The 11,563-nt window shown below is 45.2% G+C and overlaps 1 protein-coding gene across 1 annotated transcript; it reads right to left on the bottom strand.

The window, feature by feature from the left end:
- Positions 1-713: 713 nt before the first annotated feature.
- Positions 714-11,136, bottom strand: ptenb (phosphatase and tensin homolog B). Its single transcript, XM_083993724.1, has 9 exons — positions 10,461-11,136; positions 8,845-8,929; positions 8,706-8,750; positions 7,552-7,595; positions 6,821-7,059; positions 6,220-6,361; positions 4,894-5,060; positions 3,436-3,750; positions 714-1,922 (listed from the first exon to the last, which is right to left on the bottom strand). Exons 1-9 carry the CDS (start codon positions 10,537-10,539, stop codon positions 1,734-1,736), a joined length of 1,305 nt encoding a protein of 434 aa, XP_083849850.1. The 5' UTR covers positions 10,540-11,136; the 3' UTR covers positions 714-1,733.
- Positions 11,137-11,563: the final 427 nt, after the last annotated feature.

Below are 11,563 nucleotides of genomic sequence, written 5' to 3'. Positions count from 1 at the left end.
ATCGTAGCTTTAACGTGTGGAGTTCTGCGTTAGCTCTGATGCTACCGCTAATACAGCTGCAACAATTAATCAATTAATCCAACAATAATCGATTATATTATTATATATTAATCATCAACTCTTTTGATCATCTAATAATCGGTTTGAGTAGTTTTTTTTTAAGAAAATAAAAAGCAGAATTCTCTGATTTCAGCTTCTTCAATGTGAATATTTCTGGTTTCTTTGTTCCTTTATGACAATAAACTGAGTCTCTTTGGTTTGTGGACAAAACAAGACATTTGAGGACGATGTCGTCTGGTGGTTTTAGAAACACTGACTGATGTTTTTAGACTTTTTTTTAAATATTTTATTGACCAAACAACTAATCGATTAATAATTTAAATAATCAACAGATTAATCGATAATGAAAATAATCGTTAGTCGCAGCTCTAACCGCTAACCACCGCTGTCCACCGTGACCTCATTATGACATCACAACTTTCTGGCGACGACCCGTCAATCAAGACGCTCTGATGCTTTTATACGCTGAATTTAATTTAAACTCGATTTATATTCGAGAAAGTGAAAGTAAAGATGCTGTTGATTTAAAGCTTCAGTAAGTGATCCGGTGGTTTTGTCTAACTTCCTGTCAGCAGATGGAGTTAGCAGTCCCCGCCCTCGTCCCTACGTCACCACATTCAGGCGCATCCCTTGGCTGCACACACAGAGAGGACTGCCCCTTTATGCCGTTCTCTCTCCTCATTGGATAAAGGTTGTAGGATACAAGGAAAGTTTTCTCCTGGGCTCAGAGCAGAGCAGAGTGACTGACAGACCCGTGTTTCAGACCAAACACTCTATAGAAGTGATTGCTGTCGGAAGATACAACTATTTAAGACTTAGATTAACACAAACATTCACCTTACTGCTGCTTTAAGACTGTGTCGTTTTAAATCATATTTTAAAAAGTATAATAATAATTAGTTTTAAAAAAATTATCAATAATTTTAAGTTATTATCAATAACTAGAGATCCCAGCGTATCGCACAGCGCCAGTGGGAGGAGTCATGAACCAGATTAAACCGACTAAATATGACACACGATCAAATTTGATAAAAACAGATCAACGGATTTGTTTTGATTTGATTGGCAGGTGACATCATCACTGTCCTGGTTTGATGATGTCATAGAGAGACTGAGTGACATCATCACACAGAGACACAGAGACGAGCGTCGACTCTGATTGGCCGTCACAGACAGAACTGAAGGTGGAAACAAACAGGAAGTTGTTCTGCGTAGCGTTTCCTACGGGGAAGGGGGCGGGGCCAGAGGGACGAGGGGGCGGGGCCAGATGGGCGAGGGGGCGGGGCCAGAGGAGGGGGGCGTGTCTCAGTCTTTTAACCCTTTAACCTCCGAGTTTTAACCCTTTCACCTCCGTCTGTCCATTCATCCGTGTGATTGTCCAGGTGTGTGCACCGTGCAGAGGGTTGGAGGAGGGGGGGGGGGGGGGGGGGGGGGGGGGCGAGGGGGCGGGGCTTATGTTCCGATCCGAGCTGCTCCACCTCAGAGTCCACAGATCAGCGAGGGTCCAGGGTTCGAGTCCCGTCCTCTGTGTGTGTGTGTTGACATATATATACTGTGTGTGTTTGTCTCTGTACATATAGACACACACGTATACACCTGTGTGTGTGTGTGTGTGTGTGTGTGTGTGTGTGTGTGTGTGTGTGTGTGTGTGTGTGTGTGTGTGTGTGTGTGTGTCAGACTTTAGTGATCTGGTCGTGGCGGTCGTCTTCGAACGGCTCGTTCTCCGGGTCCGAGTCCGTGGTGTCCGAGTAGCGGTAGTGGTCCGGCTCGTTGTCGCTGACGTCCGGCGTGACCGAGGCCGACGTGCTGCTGGCGTCGCAGTTCTCCCCCTCCTCCACCGTCTTAGTGAAGAACAGCTTCACCTGCAGCGCACACACACACACACACACACACACACACACACACAGTTAAAATTCATGTAAAACCACTGATGCACGTTGCCTTCAGGGACAGTTTTTCATCAACAGTCTCTGTATTTCCCTCTAAAACAACTCTGTGTGGTAACATTGTGTTATTATCTCATAGCGTGGTGAATGTGCAGGTCACAACTTGTCCACCAGAGCGTTGTGGAGTTGTTGGATTGTGTATTTGATGAGTTTGATGAGGGAAACCAAGAAATCCCATAATGAGCCTCCGTAGCGTAGCTCTGAGCAGTTCACGGCTCTGCTCCGCCGTTCTAAAAACAGCTTGCACCGACAATTAAAGGTAACGAACCTACTGCTATGACTATAGGGATTATGGTGATGGGCCAGTTTGACTAAATGTTGAACTATCCCTTTAAACATGAGAACATCTGAAAGTCTTCCACAACAACGCAGATCAACGTTGTGCGTTGTGACGTTCAGGGTGGTAAATGTAGATATAAAAGAAGAATTATAAGGCTACCAAAACCAAACGGATTTTATTTTATAGAGATTATACTCTGATACTAATATATATTCATGAGAGTAGATTCAGATTTTAACAACTTCAATTTAATTTGCGCCACCGGCAGAGTTTGTGTGTATTTGTGTCGTATTTACTCTCTCTCTTTAAAGGGACAACCAGGAGTTTTGGAAAGCAAAGTGTTTTTACTACATTTCCCATGAGCCTCAGCGCACACGGTGGAATTCTTGGACCGGTGCAAGACGGATGAAAGCTAAAACATTTTCCAAGAATGTTTTCATTGATGAAGAATGGAAGTCAGAGGTTGGAAGATGATCAGATACCGCCGTAGTTCCCACCATAAACGATGCCAACTAGCGATCCGGCCGCGTTATTCCCATGACCCGCCAGGCAGCGTCCGGGAAACCGAAACTAGGAAATACTGGGCGAGTCGACCACTAATAAGAATATCAAAATAACTACAGAGACAAAACGATGTATTTATCTAGATGGGCCCATTAACAAGTGGTAACGTAGATTCATCCACATTAATATGAGACTCCTTTAGAACCAAATACAAACTCCTGGTTGTCCCTTTAAATCTCATCAAAAGTGTTGCATACATCCTACATCCTTCCTTCTTTCCCTTTGTCCATCCTTCTGCTTCCTTCATTGACCTAATCCGTTCCCTTCCTCCATCTTTCTTTCTTTCCTTCCCCCCTTATTTCTTTCCACAATCCTTTTTTCCCCCTTCCTCGTGTTGCATGACTTTTACGTGTTTTTTCCAAACGTACGAACGCTGTGAGGTAAAGACTGAAGGTCATCCCTCTGCCTCCCCATTTCCTGTCTGTCTCGACTGTACTATCTAATAAAGGCATGAAAAAGCCCCAAAATATACTTAAAAATAAACAAAACCAACGTATGAACGCTGTGAGGTAAAGCCTGAAGGTTAAACCAAGATGGCGGCTAGCGGTTAGCGGCTAGCGGTAGCGGCTAGCAGCGGCGTTGTACCTTGAAGTTGGGGGAGAAGTTCTTGTTGGCCTTGTCCTTGTTGGCCTTGTCCAGATCTCCTTTGATGAGTGTGAGGATGAGGAAGTCTCTGTCTGCAGCTTCTCCTCCTCCTCCTCCTCCTCCTCCTCCCAGCATCATGGACGTCATCATCAGGCTCTGCTGCGTCCTCTCCATGGCGACCAGGGCCGTGGCCGTGGCGGTGGCGGCGGCGTTGTCCCGCGGCGTCGTGCCGGCGCTCCCGTTCTCCAGCTTGTCCTGGTTCTCCTCCGGACCCGGGATGAAGAAGGTGTTGATCCAGAAGTGGAACATCTTCTCCTGAGGACACGAGAAGAAACGCTGTTAGCGCTGTTAGCCCCGTTAGCGTCGTTAGCTCCGTTAGCCCCGCCCCCCTGTGACATCATCACCACCAGCAGGAGTCTTCCTAACCTTTTATCAAATGGCCTATTTCACCTTAAGTTAAAGAAACACACTTTAAAGTTATAAACTAAATGTATCCAGTGTATCCCATTTCTTAAAGGAATAGTTCACCCAAAATTGAAAGTCCTCCGTGGCTTCTCTGAGTTACAGCGGGGTCTCGGCGTAAAAACATCCAAATAAAACATCCTCTTCCCAGTTCATCAAATTTGGACGAACTGGGAAGAGGATGTTTTATTTGGATGTTTTTTTGGTGTGTCTTTTTTGTTACGAAGACAGTTGGTATCCATTCACAACCGTCATATGGACATGCACTGCTACGCCGAGACCCCCTGTAACTCAGAGAAGCTCAAGAGGAGGACTATGAAACTTCTTGCAACTTGGGTGAACTATCCCTTTAAGAAAAGATTTGGTTATGAGGTGGATAAATGTGCGTTCTGTAATGAAGAAGATGAAACACTAGAGCATATGTTTTTTCTTTTTTGGTGTGACATACTGTATATAATTGGATTGCTTTAAAAATTAAAGATGTATTGCCTCTTAAATTATATGATATTGTCTTTTATTTAGATCATCTCACCGTGTCTGTTTCTCACACTATTACTGTTATTATATATGTATATATGTTGTTATTGGGTAAATATCATATCCATTGTGCAAAACAGAGGAACTCTAAACCTTCCTTTTCTTGTTTCATTAATGAGTTCAAGTTATTCTTTTCATCCCTTAAAAAGACAAACAACAAGTATGCAACAAAATTAAGTCTAAATATTTCTCATCTCCTTCTTTTCTAAACTTTATTTAAATATAACTTATGTTTTGCTGCTCTGTGTTTATGTTGAACGTGTCTGCCTGGGAAATTGTGCTTTATTTATTTGACTTGATTTATTTATTATTTACCTTTTTGTTTCATGATTCCTCTACTGTTATGTTTACATCTACACCGTGCCTGTTTTTCATCTGTATTGTTGTTGTTGTTGTTGTTGTTGTTGTCCTCATTGAGTTTGTATTTTCAATGCTAAATAAAAGAGGAGTCTTCCTCACCTTCTTCATCATCTTGTTCTGCTTGTGGAAGAACTCCACCTTGATGTCTCCACAGACAGGAAGCGGCTGAGGGAACTCAAACAGCATCAGCTTGTCTTCTCTCCGCGTGTGGGCCGGGTTCGATGTGTGGATCTTCACCTTCAGCTGGTAGACCACGAACTGGGGGTCTGAGACCAGAGTTAAAGGGTTAATATATATAACATCCTCTATAGATAAACCATTAGAAACTACAGCTGGTAGACGACGAACTGGGGGTCTGAGACCAGAGTTAAAGGGTTAATATATAGATATAATATATATATAACATCCTCTATAGATAAACCATTAGAAACTACAGCTGGTAGACCATGAACTGGGGGTCTGAGACCAGAGGTAAAGGGTTAATATATATATATATATATATATATATATATATATATATATATATATATATATATATATATATATATATATATATATATATATATATATATATATATATATTAATATATAACATCCTCTATAGATAAACCATTAGAAACTTCAGCTGGTAGACCATGAACTGAGGGTCTGAGACCAGAGGTAAAGGGTTAATATATATATATATATATATATATATATTAATATGTACATCCTCTACATGTATACTGTTAGAAACTACAGCTGGTAGACGACAAACTGGGGGTCTGAGACCAGAGTTAAAGGGTTAATATATAGATATATAACATCCTCTATAGATAAACCATTAGAAACTACAGCTGGTAGACCACGAACTGGGGGTCTGAGACCAGAGGTAAAGGGTTAATATATATAACATCCTCTATAGATAAACCATTAGAAACTACAATAACCCAAACAGAATATCACTTAACCTCCTGTTGTCTTCCCTTCCTACATCCTTCCTTCTTTCCACAATCATTTTCCCCTTCCTCCCTTCCTTCTTTCCCTTCCTCCATCCTTCCCTTTTCCATTCCTTCCTTCCTTCCTTCCATTTGTCCTTACTTCTTTCTTCCTTTTTGACCCAATTGACCTGATCTGTCCCCTCCCTCCCTCCCTCCCTCCATCTTTCTTTCTCTTTCCCTCCCTCCCTCTTTCTCTCTCTCTTCCTTCCTAAAGGACACTTTAGGAAAAGTGTTGTAGTGACGGTTTGGAGGAATCGTTACGGTGAAGTGACCGTGGTGTTTCATTGTGACATCCCTAGAGAGAGAGTGAGTGTGTGTGTGTGTGTGTGTGTGTGTGTGTGTGTGTGTGTGTGTGTGTGTGTGTGTGTGTGTGTGTGTGTGTGTGTGTGTGTGTGTGTGTGTGTGTGTGTGTGTGTGTCTCTGTGTGTGTGTGTGTATAACTCACTGCAGGTTCCTCCGGTGAACATGGGAATGGTCTCAAACAGCATCTTGTGGAAGAGCAGAGCGACAGGTTTGTACTGCAGCTGGTTCCTCAGCAGGAAGCTGTAGTAGACCACGTAGCGCCGCTGGCTGGGGATGGTCACGCCCTGCATACACACACACACACACTCTCAAGTCAAACGGTTCCTGAACGCACCTTCACACATAGTATACTACTGCGCCTGCATGGATGTGATGGGATGTTCTTGTTGTTAGGTCGGGTTCAGGTTAAACCTTTTGTAAAACATGAATGAACACAGCAGAAGAAAGAGAGAGATTTAACTCTTAACGCTCCGGCTTACTTTGCAGAATACCTCTATAACCACACAACGGGACTTAAAGGGGAAAAGTGTTATGAAAAGCTCAGTCTTTGCTTGAGGCGATTTTAACCTTTCTGAAGATTTTCAATCCGGCTGTTAAGAGCAGCGTTTGTTTCAGGAACCTCGTACAGTAAATCCACCGTGATAACTCTGTGATAATGTGATTATTTATTATGTTCTGTGATAAAGATGAGTCCTGAAACTCTGGACCTTAACCCCAGAGCCCCGGGTGGACGTTGATCTGACCTTCTTGTCGTGCGTGCGGACCTCTCCGTAGAACTCCAGCGCCTCCTGTGCCTCCTTGAACTTGTGTCGGTGCAGCAGGTAGGCACAGATCATGACGCCGGTGCGGCCCTTTCCCGCCTTGCAGTGGATGGCGGCGACGTGCTGCTCGTCCTCGCTCAGCCACTGGTCCAAGTCCTCGCAGAACGGACGGATCAGCTCCAGCTGCGGGGGGTTGTGGTCCTCAAACGGGTACTGGGCCACTGGATAATAAGATTAATGATATAGAAACGTTTCTTTTAACAGATGGATTCCTCATTTTTACATTTTTACATTCTGTTTTGGCGCTGCTGCATTGTGTTATATCATTTTAAATGATGTAGCTCAGTATTTAACCTGTGTCTAGGCTGCTGCCTTTGCACTTGTAGCTTTTATTCTATTGTTTTAGACATTGTAGGAGATATATTATCATATACTTCCTCTTTCTATCCTATTTATCTTCCTTCCTTGCACTTTTCCCTTTGGAGCATCCTGGCAGAAGAATCTCCCTCGGGATGAATAAAGTTATATCTATCTATCCATCGTTCTATCGTTCTTTCTTTCTTTTCTTTATTAGGATCCCCATTAGCACCTGCAGCAGCATCGGCTATTCTTCCTGGGGTCCGTTCTATCAATCGATCAATCAATCAATCAATCAATCAATCAATCAATCAACGCTGACAACGCCGTGACAACGCTGCTGCTGCTGGACTCACCTTGACAGTTGAACTTCGACGTGTCGTAGTGTCGCTCAGCACATCTGTGGACAGATGTTCAGTTAGCACCAGACAGCTTCACTCTGTATCCATGACAACACACACACACACACACACACACACACACACACACACACACACACACACACACACACACACACACACACACACACACACACACACACACACACACACACACACACACACACACCATGTTTCCATCCACCTGTCGATCCAACTACCTGAAGATCAATAAACGTGTTAACTCTTTCACGACCGTTGACGAGTTAACTAGACACTGTGAGGTCCCTGTGTGTGAACATGGTTCCTCTGATGTGTAAAACTGTTTTAAACTACAATCAAAACATAATGTTTTTATAAACTGTGTGATCTTGGTTTTGTTTGAGTAATCGGTCTCCTTGAATCTCCAGTGTTGCGACTTTCTCACTAAATCTGGCGACTTTCCAAACCCTCTTGGCGACTTTTTTTTGTCAAAAGCGACTAGCGACAAATCTAGCGACTTTTCCCGGTGCTGTTACAAACGTTTCAGACCTGAAATGATTTGGGAGACACGTCACACTGCAGAGTAGCGGTAAAATGAGCCGATTGCCACTGGACACAAAAGTGCTTTTTTTTTCTTTCTGAAACTAGAGCGGGAGCTCCGTTTTTGGAGAAACCCAGCTCTCTTCTTTCTTCTCCTTCGTACTCACGAACGAAACGACGGAAAAACCGTTCGCCGTTTCTTCGAGGAGCACGTTGTAAAGTCGCTCTTCAACCACGTGAAAACCGTTTGTTTCTAGGTGATGTACAGAGTTCACTTCCACGTGAGGAAAAAGGTAAACAAACATGCGGTCCGGAGCGGATTAGTGCGGTCGTGAAAGAGTTAATGTGAATAACGTCGGTTCAGGAGCGTTTCCATCCCAACAGAAAGCTGAGCGTTATGACGTCATCAGCTGTTCTGTGATCACATTGATGCATCCAGTTGTTTTGTTGTGATTTAAAGTGTTTCCATTCATTTTGTACTAAACATAAAACAGAAGAACGTTCGTCCTTCATCTTTAGATCAGAGTCGTGACCCTCGTTGCTATGGAAACATGGTCACACACACACACACACACACACACACACACACACAGCGGTGGTTCAGGACTCACAGGTTGTAGATCTTGTAGTGGTTCTTGTGCTTCGAGTCCAGGAACCTGACGGGGACAGAGGTCAAAGGTCACAGCTGAACCATGTGGCCTCTGACCTGCAGGGGTCAAAGGTCAGAGGTCAAGCAGAGCGCCGTCTTACCTGACGACATCATCGATGTTGTTTCTGTAGACGCCCTCCAGTCGCTCCGCGGGGAAGCCCATGGCGATGATGTTGGGGTAAATGTCTGATCGGCCGTTAAGGATCAACAGGTGATCGATACTCAATACGGATCAATAACAACACCTGTTCATTTAGCCTAGCTTAGCACAGACACTAGAAACAGATGGGACTGTTAGCCTAGCTTAGCAAAGACACTAGAAACAGATGGGACTGTTAGCCTAGCTTAGCAAAGACACTAGAAACAGATGGGACTGTTAGCCTAGCTTAGCACAGACACCAGAAACAGATGGGACTGTTAGCCTAGCTTAGCAAAGACACTAGAAACAGATGGGACTGTTAGCCTAGCTTAGCACAGACACCAGAAACAGATGGGACTGTTAGCCTAGCTTAGCAAAGACACTAGAAACAGATGGGACTGTTAGCCTAGCTTAGCACAGACACTAGAAACAGATGGGACTGTTAGCCTAGCTTAGCACAGACACTAGAAACAGATGGGACTGTTAGCCTAGCTTAGCACAGACACCAGAAACAGATGGGACTGTTAGCCTAGCTTAGCAAAGACACTAGAAACAGATGGGACTGTTAGCCTAGCTTAGCACAGACACTAGAAACAGATGGGACTGTTAGCCTAGCTTAGCAAAGACACTAGAAACAGGTGGGACTGTTAGCCTAGCTTAGCACAGACACTAGAAACAGATGGGACTGTTAGCCTAGCTTAGCACAGACACCAGAAACAGATGGGACTGTTAGCCTAGCTTAGCACAGACACCAGAAACAGATGGGACTGTTAGCCTAGCTTAGCACAGAGGCTAGATACAGATGGGACTGTTGGCCTAGCTTAGCACAGCACAGACACTAGAAACAGATGGGATTGTTAGCCTAGCTTAGCACAGCACAGACACTAGATACAGATGGGACTGTTAGCCTAGCTTAGCACAGCACAGACACTAGAAACAGATGGGACTGTTAGCCTAGCTTAGCACAGCACAGACACTAGAAACAGATGGGATTGTTAGCCTAGCTTAGCACAGCACAGACACTAGATACAGATGGGACTGTTAGCCTAGCTTAGCACAGCACAGACACTAGAAACAGATGGGACTGTTAGCCTAGCTTAGCACAGCACAGACACTCGAAACAGATGGGACTGTTAGCCTAGCTTAGCACAGAGACTAGAAACAGATGGGGCTGTTAGCCTAGCTTAGCACAGCACAGACACTAGATACAGATGGGACTGTCAGCCTAGCTTAGCACAGAGACTAGAAACAGATAGGACTGTTAGCCTAGCTTAGCACAGAGACTAGAAACAGATGGGGCTGTTAGCCTAGCTTAGCACAGCACAGACACTAGATACAGATGGGACTGTTAGCCTAGCTTAGCACAGACACTAGAAACAGATGGGACTGTTAGCCTAGCTTAGCACAGACACTAGAAACAGATGGGACTGTTAGCCTAGCTTAGCACAGACACTAGAAACAGATGGGACTGTTGACATGAATTCAGAGTTTCCGAGTTGTTCTTGAACGCAGCACCAGAAGCTAACAGCTAACGGCTAACAGCCAACAGCTAGCAGCTAACGGCTAGCAGCAGGATACAGGTCAGGTCCAGGTCGAACCCGTCCTCCTGGTATCGTCTCTTGTTCCGGCTCACGATCTCCTTGATGAGCGCGGCCATCCTCCGGGCCTCCGTGGCGGCGAGATGAGGTGAAACACACCGCAGCCCTCCTCCCCTCCCCCGGCCCGGAGCTCCGCAGCCTCCGCTGCCTGGCTACCGGAGCTAACGGGAGCTAGCAGCTAGCAGCTAGCCCGGAGCTAACGTTCCCTGCAGCTCCAGAGCGCCACAGTTTTAAACTTTACTGTTCAATAAAAATCCTCCAGGGACGAACAACAACACACAAACAGGTCCAAACAGGTCCGAACCGGTCCGGACGGGTAGAGCCGACCGCGGTACCGGTCCTCCGCGGCGCCAGCAGGCTGCGAGCTCCGGAGCTCCGGAGGCTAGGCGGCCTGCTAGTAGACAGCAGCCCGGCCGAGGGAGCTGTTTTCCGGGTCAGTCCGAGGCGCCGTCGCGGCCCCGGGCTCCAGCTCCGCCGCCCGCACACAGAACCATCCGCGGCTCGGGGTCGGTGTCGGTGGTTCCGGTCCAGTGGGTCCGGTCCAGTGGTTCCAGTCCGGTCCGGTAGTCCTGACTGGGGACGGCGGCTCGGTTCGGTCCAGGTTCGGTCAGACGGCGGCTGGGCTCGATGAGCAGCGGAGACGCCGTGATTGGACGCAGACAGGCGGAGAGAGAAAACCTCTCCGAGCCGAGAGGAGCCGAGTGGAGCCGAGCCGAGCCGAGCCGAGTCGATCCGAGCCGAGCGACACCACACTTCCGCCTTTAGCCTTCAAAATAAGAGTCTTTTTAAAAAATATATAAGTAAAGTGAAGAGTTCATTTGCAAAAGCAGATAACTCCGTTTTTATAAAATTCTAGAATCTTCATTTTTTATTTTTTATTTACATAAGGTGATATCAGTCAAACCAAAGTTGAGTGACTCTGAGATGTAACAGAACCACAAAACAGACATATCTAAAAAAAATAAAATAAAGTTTTATTGAAAACAACACTATGCAAAGAATAATTACAAAGCCTCAGCTCAGTTTTTTCAAAATGGCACTTATCTGTTTTTGCAAATGAACTCTTCAAGTGTTAAATAATGC

This window comes from Trachurus trachurus, assembly GCF_905171665.1.
Source record: "Trachurus trachurus genome assembly, chromosome: 19".
NCBI lineage: Eukaryota > Metazoa > Chordata > Actinopteri > Carangiformes > Carangidae > Trachurus > Trachurus trachurus.
The sequence above is the reverse complement of the archived record's forward strand: the minus strand, read 5'-3'. Positions and strand labels throughout refer to the sequence as shown.